General features: G+C 48.0%; 1 protein-coding gene across 1 annotated transcript in view; it reads left to right on the top strand.

The window, feature by feature from the left end:
- The first annotated feature begins 1,616 nt into the window (after positions 1 to 1,616).
- The window catches only part of ZNF831 (zinc finger protein 831), a 72,340-nt gene continuing 49,921 nt past the window's right edge, over positions 1,617 to 24,035 (top strand). Inside the window, exons 1-3 of the mRNA XM_060078589.1 lie at positions 1,617 to 5,216; positions 6,443 to 6,582; positions 23,814 to 23,965. Of these exons, the coding sequence (XP_059934572.1) occupies positions 1,617 to 5,216; positions 6,443 to 6,582; positions 23,814 to 23,965 (3,892 nt within the window). The remainder of the gene's footprint in view (positions 5,217 to 6,442; positions 6,583 to 23,813; positions 23,966 to 24,035) is intronic.

Below are 24,035 nucleotides of genomic sequence, written 5' to 3'. Positions count from 1 at the left end.
GCTGGGTGTCGGGGGACAATGGTGACAAGCCTGCCATGTACCTGTGTGCAGGGGAAGAATCAAGAATTCCCTTTGAGAAGCAGCCGCGTAGCACAGGGAGATCAGCTCAGTGCTTTGTGACCACCTAGAGGGGTGGGATAGGGAGGGTGGGAGGGAGGGAGATGCAAGAGGGAAGAGATATGGGGACACATGTATATGTATAACTGATTCACTTTGTTATAAAGCAGAAACTAACACACCACTGTAAAGCAAGTGTACTCCAATAAAGATGTTTAAAAAAAAGATGCCCGCCCCCAAAAAAAGGATTCCCTTTGAAATATTTCTCAGCCATAAAAAGGAACGAAACTGAGTTATTTGTAGTGAGGTGGATGGACCTAGAGTCTGTCATACAGAGTGAAGTAAGTCAGAAAGAAAAACAAATACCGTGTGCTAATACATATATATGGAATCTAAAAAAAAAAACGGTACTGATGAACTTAGTGGCAGGGCAGGAATAAAGACGCAGATGTAGAGAAGGGACTTGAGGACACGGTGTGGGGGGAAAGGGGAAGCTGGGAAGAAGTGAGAGAGTAGCATTGACATATATACATTACTAGAGTCTGTCATACAGAGTGTAGTAAGTCAGAAAGAGAAAGACAGATACCGTATGCTAACACATATATATGGAATTTAAGAGAAAAAAAATGTCATGAAGAACCTAGGGGTAAGACAGGAATAAAGACACAGACCTACTAGAGAATGGACTTGAGGATATGGGGAGGGGGAAGGGTAAACTGTGACAAAGCGAGAGAGTGGCATGGACATATATACACTACCAAATGTAAAATAGATAGCTAGTGGGAAGCCGCCGCATAGCACAGGGAGATCAGCTCCGTGGTTTGTGACCACCTAGAGGGGTGGGAGAGGGGGGGTGGGAGAGGGAGGGTGGGAGGGAGGGAAACGCAAGAGGGAAGAGATATGGAAACATATGTGTATGTATAACTGATTCACTTTGTTATAAAGCAGAAAGTAACACACCATTGTAAAGCGATTATACTCCAATAAAGATTAAAAAAAAAGGAGCTACAGAGCAAAAATAAATAAATAATAATAATAGATAGATAGTGGGAAGCTGCTGCATAACGCAGGGAGATCAGCTCGGTGTTTTGTGATGACCTAGAGGGGTGGCATAGGGAGGGTGGAAGGGAGGCTCGAGAGGGAGAGGATATGATGATATATGTAAACATAGAGCTGATTCACTTTGTTGTACAGCAGAAACTAACACAACATTGTAAAGCAATTATACTCCCATAAGGATGTAAAAAAAAAAAGAGAATTCCCTTTGGGCGTATTAAATGAGATAGGATTGAGACAGACCTGGGTCTGAACCTTTCTTTGCCACATATCAGCTGCATGACAAGTCACTTCCACTCTCTGAGCCTCAGTTTCCCCTTTCCTTATATGGGGATAAGGGTATTTTTCTTGGGGGATTGTTGTGGCTTCAGTGGAGGTGACAAAATGCCTGATGGGGGGTAGGGAAGAGTTTACTGCATAATGAGAGAAGAGAGTTACCCATAGTAAAGTTTGGTTGTTGCTCACAGGTTGCCCGGCATCCTGGGCCACCCAGACGATGTGGGATGGAGGTGCCAGAAGTCACCTGCCCTGCCTCGCCTGCCAGGGACCAGCCAGCTCCTGCTTCTGGCCCCGCAAGGGCCCCAGGTGGGCAGGCCTCGCCTCACCTGACCCTGGGCCCCATCATCCTGCCCCCAGAGCAGGGCCTGGCCCCCACCCTCTTCCTGAAGGCCTTGCCCATCCCCCTGTACCACACAGTGCCTCCGGGGGGCCTCCAGCCGCGTGCCCCCCTCGTGTCAGGCAGCGTGGACGGGGCCAGTGTGCCCTTCATTCTCAGCCCCCTGCTGCAGCCTGAAGGGCCCGGCCCCACCCAGGTGGGGAAGCCAGCGGGCCCAGCGCTCGCCGTGAGCTTCGTGGGTGCCCTGCCCATCCTGTCACCGGGCCTGGGGCCCACGCTGGGCAGCCCCAGCAAGGTGCGCAACGCCGGCAAGTACCTGTGCCCGCACTGTAGCCGGGACTGCCTGAAGCCCAGCGTTTTGGAGAAGCACATCCGCTCCCACACGGGTGAGAGGCCCTTCCCGTGCGCCACCTGCGGCATCGCCTTTAAGACCCAGAGCAACTTGTACAAGCACAGACGGACCCAGACACACCTCAACAACTCCAGGCTGTCCTTGGAGTCGGACGGCGGGGGAAGCAGCCTCTCGGAGGAAGGGGACAAGGCCGGAGTGCCTTCTGGGACCCACGGGGCACGATCAGAGAGACCCCTTTCTCTGGGCGCCCAGGCCGCTGGGCACTGCCTGCTGCCTAAGGCACATCTGTCCCCGGTTGCCAAGAACCTGGACCTGAAGTTGGACGCTGTTGCCTGTCCAGGGTCCACGTTCGATGTCAGGGAGGCCCCTGCAGACTCTGCCCCCGGGCTCCCGCTGGCCAGCTCGCAGTCGAGGCGGAAGCTGCCCGAGCAGCGGTCCCCCACGGCCAGCAGGCCGGGCTCCGTGCTGCAGCAGCAGCAGCAGCAGGTGGAGAAGCCCGGGGATGCCAAGCCCTCGGAGGGTCGGCTGCGGAAGTGCGAGAGCACCGACTCGGGCTACCTGTCCCGCTCGGACAGCGCAGAGCAGCCGCCGGCCGCCGGCAGTCCCCTGCACAGCCTGTCCGAGCACAGCGCCGAGTCTGAGGGCGAGGGAGGCCCGGGGCCCGGGCGCGCAGAGCGAGCGGCCGTCCTGGAGCTGGAAAAGAGGCGGCTGGAGGAGCGCATCGCCAGGCTCATCTCTCACAACCAGGCCGTGGTGGACGACCCCCAGCTGGCCCACGTGCGGCCCCGCAAGACGGTCCTGTCCAAGCAGGGCAGCATCGACCTGCCCATGCCCTACACCTACAAGGACTCCTTCCACTTCGACCTGCGGCCGCCGGAGCCCAGGAGGACACCTGCCGCCCTCCGCGCCGCGCGCTCCACCTGCGCACCCCCGGACAGGGTGCGGCCCCTCTTCTTCCACTCGGTCCCCACGCAGCTCTCCACCGGCACCGAATGTGTGCCTGTCACCAGGAGCAACTCGCTGCCCTTTGTCGAGGGCACGGGGATGTGGCCGGAGCCGCCGGACCCCCGGGACGCCTGGTCCCGGAGGCAGAAGCCCCTGAGCCCTAGGCCTGCCCCCGCCCGACTGGCCGATGTCCCTGGCGGTCACCCCCGGGCCCTGGTCAGACAGGCTGCGGTGGAGGACCTGCCGTGTCCCCCGACGGGAGACGCCTCGGCCCCGGCGGAGGACCCGGATGGAAAGAGACTGGCTGCGGGGGAGGGACAGGCCAGCCAGGGCCAGGCGGCTGGTAAGCCACGCGGCCAGAGGAGGCTGAAGATGTTCTCCCAGGAGAAGTGGCAGGTGTACGGGAAGGACACGTTCAAGAGCATCTACCAGAAGACGAAAGCCGGCCACCACGGAGGCAAGAAGGCTAGGGAGGTCCCAGCGGGCGGTGGGGTCGAGCTGGACCGTCCTCTCCAGCAGGATGCAGCGGGTGGCGGACGTGCAGCCCCCTCCCAGGACGGGAGGAGGCCCCCGGGCCCCAAGGACACTGCCGTGCAGGCCAGGCCAGCGCCTTGCGCAAGCCCACCGGCCCGGGAGGGCCTCTTGGTGACTGAGCCCCCCAAGCAGAGGGAGACGGTGGCCAGAGCCGGAGGCAGGGACCAGCCCCGTGTGCACCGGGCTGCCTCACGCCCCGCCCTCAGCTGCGGAGGACCCCTCTGCTTGGGCAGCAAGAGCACTCTGCTTCCCCCAGACGGGAGGCTGGAGCTGGGGTGTCAGCTGCTGCCGGCACCCAGTCCTCCCAAAGGAGGTGACCTAGAGGCTCCCGGGCGGGGTCTGCCGGACCCCAAGCTGGAAGGTGGCACCCGGGGTGGCGGAGGGGATGCCAAGGAGACCTGTCAGCAGGTCCACGTGGTCCCGAGCCGGCCGGGCGGTAGCTCCGGGGAGCCCCAGCCCACAGAGGACAAGCTCCCCTCGGAGAGGAAGAAGCTGAAGGTGGAGGCGCTAAGCTGCCAGGAGCCCCTGGGAGCAGGAGGAGAGACCCCGGGGGGCCCCATGCAGGCTGCCTCCCCGCCCCCTCAGAAACAGGACAGTGACCCGGGGGAAAAGCCAGGGGGGCTGCCTGGAGGTGGCAACTGCATAGCAAGGGGCAGGGCTGGGGCCCTGAGGCGGGCAGGGCCTCGGGACACGGAGCCTCGGCCGCGTGCTACAGCTGCAGCCCCCGGGTGTCCCTCCCAGCTGGTCTCGCAGCCTCAGGCCCCCAGTGTCCTCGCTGCCCCAGTGGACGTGGCCTTCCCCCCACAATACCTCCTCAAGTTACCCCAGGGCGAGACCCGTCACTCACTGCTTGTCCCCCAGAAGCCGGACCAAGGCCGGGGCCTTCTCTGCAGGAGAGAGGGACCTGAGGAACGGGCATCCTTTATGGAGTCAGGGCTGGAGGCACCCCTGCTTCCCAGCCCAACCTCAGGCCAGGCCCCTGGCGGAGCAGACAGCTTCGGGGAGGACCCCAGCTTGTCCACGCCGTGCGACAGGAGAAAGGGGGTGCAGGGAGAGGAGAAAGGAGGCTTGGACACTGGCACCCCAGAAGCTGGGGTCCCCAGGGGGGCAGCCTCCTTCCCGCCCACGCCAACGTGTGACTCTTTGAGGAGTAGGACCCATGACACCCCACAAGTCTGCAGCAGCAACACTTGGGTGCGGGCCAGGCCCTCTGGGGGCGCCCTCCATCCCTGGGAATGCACTGGGGAGCTGGGGAGGCCTCCCGAGAGTGCCCCGCGGGGCCCTCCTTCAGGGCCACTAGCTGGGCTCAGTGCCGGTTGCTCCCGCCAGCCCGGCCCCTCCCTCTCGGCCCTCCCACCCCCGGGCTGGCCTGAGCTGGCCTCGTGTGCGCCCGTGGAGACCCCCGGGAGCTGCAGGGCCCAGGGGCCTTTCCCCTCGCTGAGGGCTGAGCCCCGGCTCACATGGTGTTGCCTGAGCCGCAGCCTCCCTCTGCCGCTGGAGCAGAAGGAAAAGGACGCTTCCGTGCACCTGGCGCTGCATTTCCCTGCTGGCAGCCTCCCGGGTGAGGGTCCTGACGCCCAGCCGGCCAGCAAAGCAGTGTCTGGAGGATGGACCAGGAAAAGCCCTGGAGGAGGAGGGCAGACGCAGACATTGAAGGTAATACCCAGCTTTGTCCCAGGGCCCTGGGGGCTGAGGGAGGATGCTTGGCAGGCAGGACTTGTAGCGATGGAGGAAAAGTATGAAGCCATCCTGTGTAGCATCTGCTGTCCATTATAACATCTTCTCAGCCTGCTCCCAAGGGAGAGAAAAAAAGGTGCAACATGTAAAATAAAACAAAAGAAAATCATGAAAAAAGTAGTTTCAAAGGACAGAATGACTGTACCCAAGACTCCGGGTGAGATTTTCCATAACTTGACGTAAACCTTAACGCTGAGCTTCCTGGTAGCAGAGGCAAACAGTAAAAATGAAACGCTGGTCAGGGGAGCTTATAAATCAGAAACCCTTTTTGAGAGATAGACTCCAGACAAAAACTCTTAGAAGGAGATAGTTATCATACCAGGGACTCCAGAGAAAATAGCTGCTATGGTCAGATTCAACTTACCCCTGAGTTTCCTGGGAGCAGTGGCAAAACGGGAAAGGAGCTGGGTGCTCTAAAGAGTTCTCACTGGTGATTAAATAAATGTATAGTCCCATCTTTTTTTGGGGGGGAGGGCCGTGCCTCGTGGCATGTGGGATCTTATTTCCCCACCAGGAATCAAACCTGCACCCCCTGCCTTGGAAGCGCAGAGTCTTAACCGCTGGACCGCCAGGGAAGTCCCTGTAGTCCCATCTTGAGAGCGACTCCATGCATCTGGATTGTATAATTGAGGGTGTTGTCCTGCTCTGGGATGTCCTGGGCCAGGGGGACTGAAGAGAATCCTGCAGCCTCAGTTGTAACTTAATCGTGTGGAACAACAGGGTCTGTGTCCCAGAGCTTGAAGGCTGTTCTCCTGGTAACACTGCCTTCATCCCGAGAGTGGGGGGTTAAGAAAGAATGTGCTGGGCCTGAGAGAGGGCGAATCCAAGGCCCAGCTTAGCCTCCTTTCTCCACAAGGCCATCAGGTACTGGGTGTGGGCATTCCTGGAGGAGGGAAAGGAGCTGGCCACGGTGTTCCCTAGACCTCCAGTCATCACCAAAGGTCTGGGCTTTTTCTTCTGTGGATCCAGCCCAGGCAGGATTCCAGAAGGTTCTGCCCAGCAATGCGCAGACCATTTGGCAATGCAGCATTTCGATGCCCGATTTCCCCAGACAGGCATCCTGTCTGCAGAGAGAGAACCCTTCTGTGTTGTTCCCACCATGAGGGCTGTGAGCAATGTGATGCCAGCGTGCCTGGTATTTTCAGCTCTCCGACCCAACAGCCCCAGGGATGCCATCCCAGGACTGGATGTCTGAGCCAGAACGGAAGAAAGGATGGCCTCATAGGAGGACAAAGATGCCTCGTGGGAGCAGCAAGCAGAAACAACTGAGCATCTGCTCCAGAAGGTAGGGTGTGTGGCCACCTCTGTCATTTCCCCGTGTCCCCACAGTGTCAGGAACTGCAAACTGCGATTTCAATAAACCCCCAAGGAAAACTTCGCAAGGGATTCAAAAGGCATCTCTGTGTTCCAGGGAGAGAGAGAGACAGAGTCCTGGTTAGGAACTGGGGTCTAGAGTTTCATGGTTGAAGGACTCAATGTGTTTCCCCATCAGTCTACCGGCTGTGTGTTTTTCCGTGGTGCCTTTTTTAAGGCCAGGCATCCAGCAAATATTCGAAATAACTGAGTTGAAAACACATCCATCCAGTTTAAGTCCTGAAGAGAGAGCATGTTAATTATTTACAGCTTTTATTGCTTTTTTAATTATGCAAGTGATGCATGTCCTTTGCAGAAAAATTAGAAAATACAGATGAGTGAGGAGAAGACAATAAAACATCCTAGTGATCTCACCACTCGGAGACAATCACGTTTAGGTGTATGCCCTCCTAAGCTTTTCTCCGTGATCTGTGCACGTACATAATCTCCTGACTGCAAATGCGGGGTTGGGGGGGGAGGGGCAGATGGATTTTAAAACCCCTCTTTCATCGCGTCATTCTGATTGTCTCGCTCCTTTGCTCAAAACCCTTCAGGTTACCCACTGTGTACCCTCCTCCCTCCAACACCCCGGCCCCCCGCCCCACAAAGCTTTTCGGTCCCATTTTCCCATGGTCGCCCCCCTCCCTCTCAGTGTGATGTCATATGGTCCCAGCCCTTGCCTATTCTCTATTTGACACTCTATTTACACTCTGAACCCAGATCCCCAAGGCTCTCCTGCACCCTCAATCTCCCCTTCCTAGAATGCCTGGCCTTCTCCTATTGTCAGTGTTTGGTCCAGACATAGGTATTTGTCGAGAGGCCACACAAATTCCTAATGCTTGCCTACAGCTGCTCAGGCTCTCACTGGCCAGAGATGACATACCCTCCTCTGAGGCCCCTGCACCCCCTTTCACTTGTCTGCCAGGACCACGTTTCCAGAGCTGGCATCGCTGAGGGCTTGCTGTGTGCCAGGCACAGCATTTTTCTCTCGAGGAAACTGAGACACACAGAGAAGTCAGGCAACTTCCCCAAGGACCTGGATCTGAACCAGCGAGCCTTACTCCAGAGCCCAAGTGCCAAACAGCAGCTTGCCCCAGTGCTCCCAGCCCGTAATGGACATGAGAGTCACCTAGGGTTTTCTGGAGGTTTCTTGTGATGCTGGGTCAAATTCAGTGGGTCTGGGATGGGGCCTGAGATTCTGTATCTCTAACATGCTCCCCGGTGATGCTGAGGATGCTGGTCCAGTGAGCTAGCTTGGAGAGCAATGCTTTACATCACCCAAACCACATCCCGGGAGCTCAGGGATACTGGCACGTGGCTTTGCTCCCACAAAGCACTAAACTACATCTGAGTGACAGCTGGCAAACCTGAAGTCTCCAGGCCTCAGTCAGAGTCCCGGGAGATGTGGGGAGGGGGACAAAGGTGGGGTGCCTCATTTACAGTTCCCTCCTTCCCAACCCTGGAACTTGACTGTTTCAACAGACATTCATTGTGCACCTGCTAGGTGCCAGGTGTCTACACGTGGAGGCCGTTGGGGAAACATTCCCAAATAAGGCTGATGGTCCCAGGCTGGTCCTCCGAGAGGCCTTGAGATGTCTCTCCAGGATGCCTTGCAAACCCATCAGCAGCCCTGGGGCCAAACAGCCCATGTAAGAATCTTATTTGGGCTGCAACGTTGTTGAAAATTTTGACGCTTAGTATCCAAATAATAAATATCAGGAGATTTCACATATAAACCTGGATTTCGGCTTCTCTTAAAATATCTGAAGCTCTGAAGATATTGGGCCTGTCTTCTTGCAGGGTAGCAGCTGGCTGGGGCTGAGCAGCAGCTATGCTTGTGGACAGTGCCTGTGCTCTGCAGCCTGCCTCAGTCCCCACTTCTCCCTAGTGTCTTTTTTTCCCATTTTTTTTTCTTTTTAGTTTTTTTTTGGGGGGGGCTGTGTTGGGTCTTCATTTCTGTGCATGGGCTTTCTCTAGTTGTGGCAAGTGGGGGCCACTCTTCATCGTGGTGCGCGGGCCTCTCACTGTCGTGGCCTCTCTTGTTGCGGAGCACAGGCTCCAGACGCGCAGGCTCAGTAGTTGTGGCTCACAGGCCTAGTTGCTCCACGGCATGTGGGATCTTCCCAGACCAGGGCTCAAACCCGTGTCCCCTGCATTGGCAGGCAGATTCTCAACCACTGCGCCACCAGGGAAGCCCTAGTTTTTTTTTTTTAATTGAAGTATAGTTGATTAACAATATTGTGTTAGTTTCAGGTGTACAGCACAGAGATTCATTATACACACACACATTCTTTTTCAGACTCTTTTCCCTTATAGATTACTACAAAATATTGAGTATGGTTCCCTGTGCTCTACAGTAGGTCCTTGTTGTTTATCTATTTTATATATGGTAGTTTGTATCTACTGATCCCAAACTCCTAATTTATCCCTCCCCCCGCCACCCCCCTTTCCCCTTTGGTAACCATACGTTTGTTTTCTATGTGTGTTTGTTTCCATCCATGGATTCATACCTTACAAATCAATGTATCCACTAATATATAATATTGTTTGGTGTCTTTAAATATATATATATATATATATATATATCACTGTTAAGAAAAAAAAAAATATATATATACATCTCACACTGAATTTATCATCCTTCAGTTTGATTTTTAAACTCCATATTGTGTTTTTGAAAATCTAGCCTTGTTTGGTACATACAGATAAAATTCATTCATCTTAATTGCTGTAGAGTATTCTATCCCATGGAAATAACACACTGTATTTTCCATTCCCCTATTTATGGACATTTAAATCATTTCCAGTTTTTTTTGTGTGTGTGCTAACTTTGCAATGAACATGCTTATACGTGCCTCCTTAGACACAATGTGAGAAGTTTTCTAAGAAATATACCTAAAATGGAATTACTGGGTTATAAGATAATCACATTTTCAACTTTACAAGTTATTACCAAATCACTCTCTGGAGTGCTTGTGTCACTGTAGGTTTCCTCCAGCTAACAGTGAGAGTTTTCCCTGCTCCCATATTCTTACTTATGTTTGTTAGGAGCAGATTTTTAATGTTTTGCCCACCCAGAATTTGTAGGATTGTGTATATATCCTAGATTTGCATATATTCTTTGCCTGTTATATATATTGCAGATTTTTTTTTTTTTTTTCGGTACGCGGGCCTCTCACTGCTGTGGCCTCTCCCGTTGCAGAGCACAGGCTCCAGACGCACAGGCTCAGTGGCCATGGCTCACGGGCCCAGCCGCTCCGCAGCATGTAGGATCTTCCCGGACCGGGGCACGAACCCGTGTCCCCTGCATCGGCAGGCGGACTCTCAACCACTGTGCCACCAGGGAAACCCTGCAGATATTTTTCCAGGTCTATTATCTGACTTTTTAAGCCCATTCATTTATATTTACCTGCATAATTGCAAATATCTTGCCTCTTCATTCCTTTTGGCATGTCGGATCTTCCTTCTGGGATTGTTTTCTTCTGTCTGAAGTATATTCTTTGGAATTTCCTTTAGAGAAGAAAAATCTCAGTTTTTATTAGCCTGAAAGTGCATGTATTTCATCCTTGTTGTTGAAAAATATTTTTTCTGGGTACACAGTTTTGGGTTGACAGTTATTTCCTCTCAGTCCATCAAAGTTGTTATTGCATCATCACTTGGCTCCTATCTTGTGGTGAGAAGTCAGCTAGAAGTCTACTCATCTGTCTTTTGAAGGTCTCTTATCTCTGGCTACTTTCAAGATCTTCTTTGGTGTTCCATACTTTTACTTTGATGTATCCAGGTACACGTCACTTTAATTTATTCCATTAGGAATCCATTGGGCTTCTATAATTTCTGGATTGATGTCTACCTGGAAAATTCTCAGCCATTGTTCTTTAGATGTTGCCTCCATCCCAGTCTCCCTCCTCTTTGGAACATTGAAATATGCATCTTAGATCTGTCTTTCATGTCTCTTAACCTCTATTTTCAACAACTTTGTCTCTCCCTGCTATAATCTAGATATTTTGTTTGGATGTATCTTAAAATGTTACTAATTTTCTTAATCCACTGAGTGTTTTTTTCAAAGCACTATTGACATATATTGAATTTTAATATTGTTAATCATATTTAAAGTGTGCAATATAATAAGTTTTGACATGTTCACACTGGTGAAACCAACAACACTATCAAGATAGTAAACGTATTCACAATCCCCAAAGTTTCCATGTATCTCCTTGTAATTCTTTCCTCCTGCCCACTCTGCCACCCTCCCACCCCCAGGTAACCACTGCTGTGCTTTCTGTCACTATAGAGTATTTCACTTTTTCTAGAATTTTATAAAAATGAAAGCAGACAATATATACATTCCCTCCCCCACCTTTTTTTTTTGGCTGGGCTTTTTCTTCACTCCATATGATTATTTTGAAGCTCATCCATGTTGTGTGTATCAGTAATTTGTTCCTTTTCATTCCTAAGTAGTAAGCCATTGTGTGGATATGGCACAATTTATTTATACAACCACTTGTTGGTAGACATTTGGCTTGTTTCAGTTTTGAGCTGTTATAAATAAAAATTACTATAAATATTCATATACAAGTCTTTGTATGGGTATAAGCTTTAAATTCTCTTGAGTAAATACTGAAGAGTGGAATGTCTGGATCATATATGGTAGAAGCATAATTAATTTTTTAAGATGCTGCCAAGCTGTTTTCCAAAGTGGTTGTATCATTTTACATTTCCATGAGCAGTGTGTGACAGCTTCCGCTTCTCCACCTCCTTGCCAACACTTAGTATGGCCATTCTTTTTAATTTTTGTCATTCTAATAGATGTCTAATGGTATTGTATTAGTTTGAATTTACATTTCCCTAATAAATGATGATATTGACTATCCTTTCATGTGCTTATTTGTCATTTATGTATCTTTTTTGGTGAAATATCTGTTTGCATCTTTTCCCACTAAAAATGGGTTGTTAGTTTTCTTCTTATTGAATTTTGAGAATTATTTATATATTCTGGCTATAAGTCCTTTTTCCGATATGCAAGTGGTAAATATTTCCTTCCAGTCTGTGCCTTGTTTTTTGTTGTTTTTAATTCTCTTAACAGTGTCTTTTAAAGGGAAGACATTTTAAATTTTGATGAATTCCAATTATCATTCTTTCTTTGGATTGTGCTTTTGTTGTCATAACTAAAAAATCTTGGCCTAAGTCATAGCCACAAAGATTTTTCTCTTAAGTTTTCTTCTGTAGCTTTATTGTTTCAGGTTTAATATTCAGACCTAGGATCAAATTTTTGTATATGGTGTGATGTATAAATAAAAGTTCTTAGTTTTGCAGGTGGATACCTAATTGTTCCAGCATGATTTGTTCATCTATTTGTCTATTTTGATGCGCATGCCACGCTATCTTGATGACACTGCCTGACTTGAAGGGTTACTCTAAAACTTAAATATTCAAGGCAGTGTGGTATTCACATCAAAATCGACAAATAGATCAATGAAACAGAATAAAGAATACAGAAATAGACCACACATACATGGTCAATTGATTTTTGACTAAGGTTCAAAGGAAATTCAATGGCAAAAGTATAGTCTTTTCAACGAATGTTGCTGGACCTGGAAAGTTTCCCCACCAGGAAGCCAAGGCAATCATGAGACTCACCTCATCTGTTCCTCTTCTCTCAGGGACCACTGCTTTCATTGCTTGGTGTCTAATGTCCTGAGAATCATTGTTTTAGACATTTGTCCATTTTTTTATTTGGGAGGGCACATCTAGTCACTGCTACATCATCTCGGTCAGAAGAAGTCCCTGGACTAATGCAATGGCCTCTTAATTGGTCCCCTGTTTTACATGTCTGTCGAGTTTTAAATTTAATTCCTGACAATATTATATTTAATTATTTTTAAAGTTCCATTTAATTATTTTTCAAATCTGCCTGGTCATTTTTATAGTCTCTTGCTCTTTACTCTTCTTTTTTTAAATTGAGGTATGATTGACAAACATAAAAGCTGTATATATTTAATATATGTATCTTGACAAGTTTGAAGGTACATGTACACCATGAAGCCATCACCACATTCAGTGTCCTACACTTTCCTACACCTATCCATCATCTCTAGAAGTTTCTTCCCTTCCTCTTTTTTGTTTTTTGATAAGAATATTTGACATAAAATTTAAATTTTATGTAAATTTTAAATTTTTAAACTTTAAGTATATAAACTGCAAACAGTGACAGCTTTACTTCTTCTTTTCCAATTTGGATTCCTTTTATTTCCTTTTCTTCTCTGATTGCTGTGGCTAAAACTTCCAAAACTATTTTGAATAAGAGTGATGACAGTGGGCAACCTTGTCTTGTTCCTGATCTTAGTGGAAATGGTTTCAGTTTTTCACCATTGAGGACGATGCTGGCTGTGGGTTTGTCATATATGGCCTTTATTATGTTGAGGAAAGTTCCCTCTATGCCTACTTTCTACAGGGTTTTTATCATAAATGGGTGTTGAATTTTGTCCAAAGCTTTCTCTGCATCTATTGAGATTATCATATAGTTTTTCTCCTTCAATTTGTTAATATGGTGTATCACATTGATTGATTTGTATATATTGAAGAATCCTTGCATTCCTGGAATAAACCCCACTTGATCATGGTGTATGATCCTTTTAATGTGCTGTTGGATTCTGTTTGCTAGTATTTTGTTGAGGATTTTTGCATCTATGTTCATCAGTGATATTGGCCTATAGTTTTCTTTCTTTGTGACATCCTTGTCTGGCTTTGGTATCAAGGTGATGGTGGCCTCGTAGAATGAGTTTGGGAGTGTTCCTCCCTCTGCTATATTTTGGAAGAGTTTGAGAAGGATAGGTGTTAGCTCTTTTCTAAATGTTTGATACAATTCGCCTGTGAAGCCATCTGGACCTGAGCTTTTCTTTGTTGGAAGATTTTTAATCACAGTTTCAATTTCAGTGCTTGTGATTGGTCTGTTCATATTTTCTATTTCTTCCTGATTCAGTCTTGGCAGGCTGTGCATTTCTAAGAATTTGTCCATTTCTTCCAGGTTGTCCATTTTATTGGCATAGAGTTGCTTGTAGTAATCTCTCATGATCTTTTGTATTTCTGCAGTGTCAGTTGTTACCTCTCCTTTTTCATTTCTAATTCTGTTGATTTGAGTCTTCTCCCTTTTTTTCTTGATGAGTCTGGCTAATGGTTTATCAATTTTGTTTATCTTCTCAAAGAACAAGCTTTTAGTTTTATTGATCTTTGCTATCATTTCCTTCATTTCTTTTTCATTTATTTCTGATCTGATTTTTATGATTTCTTTCCTTCTGCTAACTTTGGGGTTTTTTTGTTCTTCTTTCTCTAATTGCTTTACATGCAAGGTCAGGTTGTTTATTCAAGATATTTCTTGTTTCTTAAGGTGGGATTGTATTGCTATAAACTTCCCTCTTAGAACTGCTTTTGCTGCATCCCATAGGTTTTGGGTCGTTGTGTCTCCATTGTCATTTGTTTCTAGGTATTTTTTAATTTCCTCTTTGATTTCTTCAGTGATCACTTCATTATTAAGTGGTGTATTGTTTAGCCTCCATGTGTTTGTATTTTTTACAGCTCTTTTCCTGTAATTGATACCTAGTCTCATAGCATTGTGGTCAGAAAAGATACTTGATACAATTTCAATTTTCTTAAATTTACCAGGGCTTGATTTGTGACCCAAGATATGATCTATCCTGGAGAATGTTCCATGAGCACTTGAGAAAAATGTGTATTCTGTTGTTTTTGGATGGAATGTCCTATAAATATCAATTAAGTCCATCTTGTTTAATGTGTCATTTAAAGCTTGTGTTTCCTTATTTATTTTCATTTTGGATGATCTGTCCATTGGTGAAAGTGGGGTGTTAAAGTCCCCTACTATGATTGTGTTACTGTCAATTTCCCCTTTTATGGCTGTTAGTATTTGCCTTATGTATTGAGGTGCTCCTATGTTGGGTGCATAAATATTTACAATTGTTATATCTTCTTCTTGGATCGATCCCTTGATCATTATGTAGTGTCCTTCTTTGTCTCTTCTAATAGTCTTTATTTTAAAGTCTATTTTGTCTGATATGAGAATTGCTACTCCAGCTTTCTTTTGATTTCCATTTGCATGGAATATCTTTTTCCATCCTCTTACTTTCAGTCTGTATGTGTCTCTGGGTCTGAAGTGGGTCTCTTGTAGACAGCATATATATGGGTCTTGTTTTTGTATCCATTCAGCCAATCTGTGTCTTTTGGTGGGAGCATTTAGTCCATTTACATTTAAGGTAATTATCAATATGTATGTTCCTATTCCCATTTTCTTAATTGTTTTGGGTTCATTATTGTAGGTCTTTTCCTTCTGTTGTGTTTCTTGCCTAGAGAAGTTCCTTCAGCATTTGTTGTAAAGCTGGTTTGGTGGTGCTGAACTCTCTCAGCTTTTGCTTGTCTGTAAAGGTTTTAATTCCTCCATCAAATCTGAATGAGATCCTTGTTGGGTAGAGTAATCTTGGTTGCAGGTTTTTCTCCTTCATCACTTTAAATATGTCCTGCCAGTCCCTTCTGGCTTGCAGAGTTTCTGCTGAAAGATCAGCTGTAAACCTTATGGGGATGCCCTTGTGTGTTATTTGTTGTTTTTCCCTTGCTGCTTTTAATATGTTTTCTTTGTATTTAATTTTTGACAGTTTGATTAATATGTGTCTTGGCATATTTCTCCTTGGATTTATTCTATATAGGACTCTCTGTGCCTCCTGGACTTGATTAACTATTTCCTTTCCCATATTAGGGAAGTTTTCAACTATAATCTCTTCAAATATTTTCTCAGTCCCTTTCTTTTTCTCTTCTTCTTCTGGTACCCCTATAATTCGAATGTTGGTGCGTTTAATGTTGTCCCAGAGGTCTCTGAGACTATCCTCAGTTCTTTTCATTCTTTTTTCTTTATTCTGCTCTGCAGTAGTTATTTCCACTATTTTATCTCCATGTCACTTATCCGTTCTTCTGCCTTAGTTATTCTGCTATTGATCCCATCTAGAGTATTTTTAATTTCATTTATTGTGTAGTTCATCGTTGCTTGTTTCATCTTTAGTTCTTCTAGGTCCTTGTTAAATGTTTCTTGCATTTTGTCTATTCTATTTCCAAGATTTTGAATCATCTTTACTATCATTATTCTGAATTCTTTTTCAGGTAGACTGCCTATTACCTCTTCATTTGTTAGGTCTGGTGGGTTTTTATCTTGCTCCTTCACCTGCTGTGTGTTTTTCTGTCTTCTCATTTTGCTTATCTTACTGTGTTTGGGGTCTCCTTTTTGCAGGCTGCAGGTTCGTAGTTCCCGTTGTTTTTGGTGTCTGTCCCCAGTGGCTAAGGTTGGTTCAGTGGGTTGTGTAGGCTTCCTGGTGGAGGGGACTAGGGCCTATGTTCTGGTGGATGAGGCTGGATCTTGTCTTTCTGGTGGGCAGGTCCACGTCTGGTGGTGTGTTTTGGGGTGTCTGTGGACTTATTATGATTTTAGGCATCCTCTCTGCTAATGGGTGGGGTTGTGTTCCTGTCTTGCTAGTTGTTTGGCATAGGGTGTCCAGCACTGTAGCTTGCTGGTCGTTGAGTGAAGCTGGGTGCTGGTGTTGAGATGGAGATCTCTGGGAGATTTTCGCCGTTTGATATTATGTGGAGCTGGGAGGTCTCTTGTGAACCAGTGTCCTGAAGTTGGCTCTCCCACCTCAGAGGCACAGCACTGACTCCTGGGTGCAGCACCAAGAGCCTTTCATCCACAAAAAAGAGGAAAAGGGGAAAAAATCATAAATCTTGCTCTCCAAGTCCACCTCGTCAATTTGGGATGATTCGTTGTCTATTCATATATTCCACAGATGCAGGGTACATCAAGTTGATTGTGGAGCTTTAATCCGCTGCTTCTGAGGCTGCTGGGAGAGATTTCCCTTTCTCTTCTTTGTTCTCACAGCTCCCGGGTCTCAGCTTTGGATTTGGCCCCGCCTCTGCGTGTAGGTCGCCGGAGGGCGTCTGTTCTTCCCTCAGACAGGACGGAGTTAAAGGAGCAGCCGCTTAGGGTACTCTGGCTCACTCAGGCTGGGGGGAGGGAGGGGCACGGATGCGGGGCGAGCTTGCGGCGCCGGCGTGACGTTGCACCAGCGCGAGCGGAGGCGGGGCAAGCCTGTGCCGGCCGGCGTGACGTTGCACCAGCGCGACGCGCGTCGTGCGTTCTTCCGGGGAAGTTCTCCCTGGATCCCAGGACCCTGGCAGTGACGGGCTGCACAGGCTCCCCGGAAGGGGGGCGTGGACAGTGACCTGTGTTTGCACATAGGCTTCTTGGCAGCGGCAGCAGCAGCCCCAGCGTCCCACGCCCGTCTCTGGGGTCCGTGCTTTTAGCCGCGCCTCGCGCCTGTCTCTGGAGCTCCTTTAAGCAGCGCTCTTAATCCCCTCTCCTCGCGCAGCAGGAAACAAAGAGGAAAGAAAAAGTCTCTTGCCTCTTCGGCAGGTCCAGACTTTTCCCCGGACTCCCTCCTGGCTAGCTGTGGCGCACCAGCCCCCTTCAGGCTGTGTTCACGCCGCCAACCCCAGTCTTCTCCCTGCGCTCCGACCGAAGCCCGAACCTCAGCTCCCAGCCCCGCCCACCCCGGCGGCGGAGCAGACAAGCCTCTCGGGCTGGTGAGTGCTGGTCGGCGCCGATCCTTTGTGGGGGAATCTCTCCGCTTTGCCCTACCCAGGTACGTGGGGAGTTTCTTGCCTTTTGGGAGGTCTGAGGTCTTCTGCCAGCGTTCAGTAGGTGTTCTGTAGGAGTTGTTCCACGTGTAGATGTATTTCTGGTGTATCTGTGGGGAGGAAGGTGATCTCCGCGTCTTACTCTTCCGCCATCTTCCCCAGAAGTCAGAAATGGACTTCTTATTTTTTAACCTTGCTTATGCTTCTTTGATCATCAAGAAAGTGCATATTTTGATGTAGTCAGATGGAGTTACCTTTTCCTTTACGATTATTATATTTTGTTCTTGTCTTAAGAAATTTTTCCTTGTCTCAAGCCCCCAATGACACAAATACAAAAAGATAGTCTCTTATGTTCTTTCTCTCTATATATTAATGTAAAGAAGGATTTATTTTTATTTTTGTTTATATAGAAAACAGTGGACCTTGGGTCAAGTTTGACTCTTGGCTTGTTTCTGTATGCCCTGTGTACGTCCTGTATACCTGTATGTGAGGTAGGCATGATTTTTGCATTTTAAAAAGAATGTGTATATGTATACTGGATTGGCCAAAAAGTTCGTTCAGGTTTGTCTGTAAGATGGTACCAAAAACCCAAACGAACTTTATGCCCAACCCAATACATATATATATATATACACACACACACACATATGTGTATATATATGTATATGAAAAATGTGTGGCAGAGATTGTATGTGGCTTGTAAAGTCTAAAATATTTATTACCTGGACCTTTATATAAAAAGCTTATAGACCCCTGGCCCAATCCCCTTTTTTCACTTATTTGCTGTATTTTAACTTCCCGTTTGTACTTGAAGTTTATTTCAGGGCCCTCCATTCTGTATCATTCGACTCTTTGTTGCCAACTCCCAACACCACACTGTAATGAAAATGGGTGTTGTCATTAATAAAAGCACATGAGTTAGAGGGGTTAGAAAAGGCAGGGTCCATTTTCAGAGTGGAAATGGGAAAATGTAGAAAATTCATACTTGGACACCTAATTGCCCTGACATTAACTAGAGGCCTAGAGATTCAGAACATTCAGAAACAATGTCTCGGCTGTGCCCAGAGCAGGCACTGGACCATGGAATTGGATTTTATTGATTAGTTTGTAACTGTGTACAGTGCTGTACGAAGCATGAAACACTCAGAGCCTTGTTCTAGGGAGCTTCTGACAAATGAACAATGAATTGTGAAGCCCCAAGTGAATCGGGATGAGTGAGGAGGAGATTGGAGGTTATATGGGTGAAGGGTGCTTTGTAAACCCTAAAAATGTAGATTCATCACAGAAGGGGAGAGCACAGGAGGACACACAGAGGATGGAAATCTCTTAATTGATGGTGTTTTTCCTTATAAAGCAGATGTTTATAGTCTGAAGCGTGTGTCTGCTCACTTTTTACTTATTCAATGAGGTAACTCTGAAGTGAGATGGAGACGCAGACCTAGGGACGAGGTGGCTGCCACTCCTCATGGCTGAGACCCTCTGTGACGTGCTCCACGGCACCAGAGCTTTGACCCCAGTCCCAAGTCCGGTTTGGTGGGATGCTGAGGGTCTGCTATACCTCCACTCCACTTCTCTTTGCTTTGTCACTCCCTGTGGGATCAAGAGAGGAAAGTGAGGAGGATAATAGGACAGACCACATATTCCTTCCCCAGGATGAGCATGTGTCAGGCAGGCCACGCAAACCTGCAAGTCTGCCTCCTTGGATCTACCTTCCAAGGCCTGGCTGATAAAAGGGACAGTGGGCATGGGGGTCAGGGTGGGATTGGAGTAGGCAGGGCGGTCAATGGCTGTCAACCGGCATCAAGATACGTGACAAACCTCACCCTGCCTCCTTTTGTGAGCTTCCCACTGGACTCCAGTCAAAGCTGGTGTCCCCTGCGCTCTTGACCTTGGTCCACCAGTCATCAGTGCCCCGGCTGGAGCTGACCTGGGGTAAGAAAGCTTTTTTCTGATTGGTCTTCCATGAGGTCTATAAACAAAGATATTGTGCTGTTCTTATGTAAGTGCTGATAATGTCGGCTCTTACAGGAAGATCTACAGAGACCAAGAGAGCAGAGGGTGTGTCAAGTATGAGTTGGATTTAAAGTCTGGCCCTTAAGTAGCAGCTTATTAAAACAAAATGTAAAGCACCATACAAGACAGCTAAAAGCAGAAAATTAGACATGAATACAAAAATCTAGACTGATCTTCAAAACATAGCCTTGAGTAAAAGTAAAGTGAGAATAAGAATGGCTCTGTGGTACAATGTCATGCACAAAAGCGACACTACATATTTATAAGCATACATGCCTATTTAAGGAGGTTTGGCAAACATGCCCGAGTGCCTCTGGGGGAAATAGGCGGATGGGAGTGAGAAGAAGAGAAGCAGGGGCGACACTCTAACCTTGCATCTGAGGTTGGGCTGCCTAGAAGCAGAGCCTGAGACGGGGATTCTTGTACAAGAGACTTACGCAGGGAGGGCTCTCAGGAGACTTGTAAGGGATGACGGAAGCAGACAAGGGCGAGGGAAGAACTCAGCAAAGATGCGGGCTTGGATGTCCAGTCATGCCTGATCCCACAGGGAGCTCTGGAGTATGGAGTGCGTCCCAGAGATGGTCCTGCTCAGAGGCAAAGGGACTGGGCTCTCACACCCTGTGACAGTCGGTCAGTGGCTAAGGGCCCTTCATGGGGGGTGTGCACACTCTCCCAGGCCTTCCAGGCAAGCTGGCTCCCACTGGCCTAGGGCAGCCCTCTTGAGAAGGTGGTCCCAGCAGCCAGCCACAGATAAGCAGCCCGGTGAAGGCGGTGGAGACAGGCGCTAATGGCATCTGCTGAACTGCGAGGGGCCTTGCAGGACAGGTGACGGCGAGCGTGCAGGACCTGCCCCACCCTGACTGTCCTTTCCCAGGGTGATGCTGCTCTAGGAGGGGCTGCACACAGAATGTTCTGGAGAACACAGGAGGGAAAAAAGTAGACCCTGCCCATGACTAAACAAAAATTGCTTTGAAGACAATGCCAAGATCCACTTGGGCTCCCCCCAAGGCCAAAAGGGTCCAAATTCCGCCTTAATGAGATCTGAATCCAGAGGCTGGAGCTCTCTCAGCGGTCTCCTAGTTATTTTCATTGAGCGCAGTTCCTCGCTTTTGTCCGTTTTCCAAAAGCAAACCTCGCTGCAGTTCAAACTGTGCCATTCTTAACACCTGCCAGCTTGTGGCAGTCACCTACTGACTGAGGGCAAAGTTGACCCACGGCACACAGGGGAAGACTGCTCCCACACCTCCCACCTTCCTTCCTGCCTTTGTCTCTGTACTTGGAAATCACTCTCCCCCGGCCCAGCAGGAGCCCCGACTGGTTCAGGGGGTTGTGATTAGCAGAACGGCAGCCCTGTTGCTCTCCACTTGGGCTCAGATAGTCTTTCAGGAACCTGGGGTCTTGACAAGCAGGGATGGGTTGCTTCAAAGAACCAGGAAGGCACCCCTGGGGAGTGACAGCTCCTGCCCAAGACCCGGGAGGCCATAGTGCCTGTAAGTGGAGCCTCTCCCAAACATGAAAAAGATGAAGAAAAAGTCACTTTTTCCTTGTTGCTGCTATGAAAATGAGCACCCAAGAGGATACGGAATTCTGCAGATCTTACTTAAATTCTGCAAGCAGCCCTGATTATTAGGGGACTGCAGCTGGATGTTGGCGGCAGCTCAGACAAATGAGAAAGAAAAATGGCCAAGCAGGTTACCTCACCTTCCTCCCCAGCCTGGTGGCTCTAAAGAGCATCATCGAGGGAACAGAATTCTTGTAAACTGAGGCTTGCAAAGGGAAGGGAGTCCCTGTGGCTCAGCCAGGCAGCTAGAGGCGGTGCAAAGATCTTTTCAAAGAGCTGACCACCGATAATGGTCAAAATGGTTCAGGGACTCGAGTCAAGAGTTTAGCTCCCAACTGGCTACAGGGCTTCGAGTCTTAGGGCATATTGCAGGTGTTCTGCCTCTCCGTTCTTTCACCTGCCAAGTGGGGGGTTAGACCAGCTTGCTGGTCTGCTTTTGGCTGCACCCTAAGAAATGCACAACTGTTCATTTACCGTAAGAAATGCACAACTGTTCATTTACCAGTTATACATCTGTTCTACTCCCCTAATGTATTATGTACATTATAAAGGGCCTGCAACAATAGATATAAGAAAGTCTAGATAAAAATAACTGTAGATAGCGCTTCCCTGGTGGCACAGTGGTTGAGAGTCCGCCTGCCGATGCAGGGGACATGGGTTCGTGCCCCGGTCCGGGAAGATCCCACATGCCACGGAGCGGCTGGGCCCGTGAGCCATGGCCGCTGAGCGTGCACGTCCGGAGCCTGTGCTCCACAACAGGAGAGGCCACAACTGTGAGAGGCCCGCGTACTGAAAAAAAGAAAAAAAAAAGAAACTGTAGATAGAAGCTCAGTATTTTTTAAAAATTTATTTTATTAAAGTATAGTTGATTTACAGTGTTGTGTTAATTTCTGCTATACAGCAGAGTGATTCAGTTACACACACACACACACATATATATATATATGTATACACATTCTTTTCCATTATGGTTTATCCCAGGATATTGAATATAGTTTCGTGTGCTATACAGTAGGACCTTGCTATTTATCCATATAATAGTTTGCATATGCTAATCCCAAACTCCCAATCCATTTCTCTCCACCCCCCCCACCCCCGCTTGGCAACCACACATCTGTTCTCTATGTATGTGAGCCTGTTTCTGTGTTGTAGATAAGTTCATTTGTGTCATATTTTAGATTCCACATGTAAGTGGTATCGTACGGTATTTGTCTTTCTGACTTACTTCATTTAGTATGATAATGTCTAGGTCTCATGTTGCTGCAAATGACATTATTTCATTATTTTTTTATGGCTGAGTAGTATTCCATTGTATATATCTACCACATCTTCTTTATCCATTCATCTGTCAATGGACATTTAGGTTGTTTCCATGTCTTGGCTATTGTGAATAACGCTGCTGTGAACACAGGGGTGCATGTATCTTTTTGAATTATAGTGTTGTCTGGATGTATGCCCAGGAGTGGGATGGCTGGATCATATGATAACTCTATGCTTAGTTTTTAGAGGAACCTCCATACTGTTCTCCACAGTGGCTGCACCAATATACATTTCCATCAACAGTGTAGGAGGGTTCCCATTTCTCCACGCCCTCTCCAGTATTTGTTATTTGTAGACTTTTTAATGATGGGATTCTGATGTGTGAGGGGCTACCTCATTGTAGTTTTTTTTTTTTTTTTTTTTTTTGCGGTACGTGGGCCTCTCACTGCTGTGGCCTCTCCCGTTGCTGGCACAGGCTCCGGACGCGCAGGCCCAGCGGCCATGGCTCACGGGCCCAGCCGCTCCGCCGCATGTGGGATCTTCCCGAACACGAACCCGTTTCCCCTGCATCGGCAGGCGGACCCTCAACCACTGCGCCACCAGGGTAGCCCCTCATTGTAGTTTTGATGAGCATTTCTCTAAAGTTAGTGATGTTGAGAAGCTCACTATTTTCTTTCTCTACCCTTGTCATGCCCTCCCCCTGGGATGTGAAGGCTCTGTTTTAGAGATTATATTATTATTATTTTTGAATGTTTATTTCACCTTTTATTTATTTATTAACATCTTTATTGGAGTATAATTGCTTTACAATGGTGTGTTAGTTTCTGCTTTATAACAAAGTGAATCAGCTATACATATACATATGTCCCTATATCCCTCCCTCTTGCGTCTCCCTCCCTCCCACCCTCCCTATCCCACCCCTCTAGATGGTCACAAAGCCCCGGGCTGGTCTCCCTGTGCTATGCGGCTGCTTCCCACTAGCTTTCTATTTTACATAGACCAGATGATCTGGAAGAGCTTCTCGGGGGGGAACATGTGTGATGCCCGTTTTTTCAGAGGAGACGCTTTAGGCCTGACCTGTCCAATAACGGTAGCCACTAGCCACCAGTGGCTCTTTAAACTCATTAAAATGAAATTGAATGTAAAGCTCAGTTCCTCGGACACATGAACTACATTTCACTCACTCTAGAGCTGCCTGTGGTTAGTGGCCACCGTATTGGTCCATGCAGGTTATAGAAGACGCCCATCACTGTGGAAAGTTCTACTGGACAGCCTGTTTAGTAAGTAGTCAAGACCATATAATTCAGTATTTAATTACAGCAACTGACCTTTATTAAGCGCTTGTTGTGTGCTAAGTGGTGTGGGAAGCATTTTCTAGGCACTATCTCATTTCAACCCTACAACGGCCGCCTGAGTTGTGTCCTGTTGTCTTCCCCACATCCTGGCAGGAGAATGAGGATTGGAGGGAAGAGGGGCTTCTGACAGCTGATGAGCTGCCTGGACCTCACGTCCCGGTGTTCTCCCAGGCTTCCCACACGGACCTGGGTTTTATCCTCTGGGCATCCTGTCTTGGATTTTTGTGCCTATGAGCTCCTGGACACACTCTCAAGGCTGATCACTGCCCATGTGCTCTCGTCCCCCAGGTACAAAGGGAATTTCTTGCAAAGTCGTTTCCAGCTGAGAGCCAGCAGACTGAGGAAGCCACACTGGGTGCTGAGAAAAGACAGCCGTTCACCCGCATCCGAGGGGCTGGCCCCACGCAGGACCTGCGGGCAGGCTTCTTCCGAAACGGCAGGTAAGGGTCTCCTTGGAGGTGGATCCAAACCGGGCACCAGGCTGCTGGGATGTGAAATGAGCAGAGCAGC

Source organism: Mesoplodon densirostris, chromosome 16 (genome assembly GCF_025265405.1).
Source record: "Mesoplodon densirostris isolate mMesDen1 chromosome 16, mMesDen1 primary haplotype, whole genome shotgun sequence".
Taxonomy (NCBI): Eukaryota; Metazoa; Chordata; class Mammalia; order Artiodactyla; family Ziphiidae; genus Mesoplodon; species Mesoplodon densirostris.
Note: the sequence above shows the minus strand (reverse complement) of the source record. Positions and strands in the feature narration are given on the sequence as shown.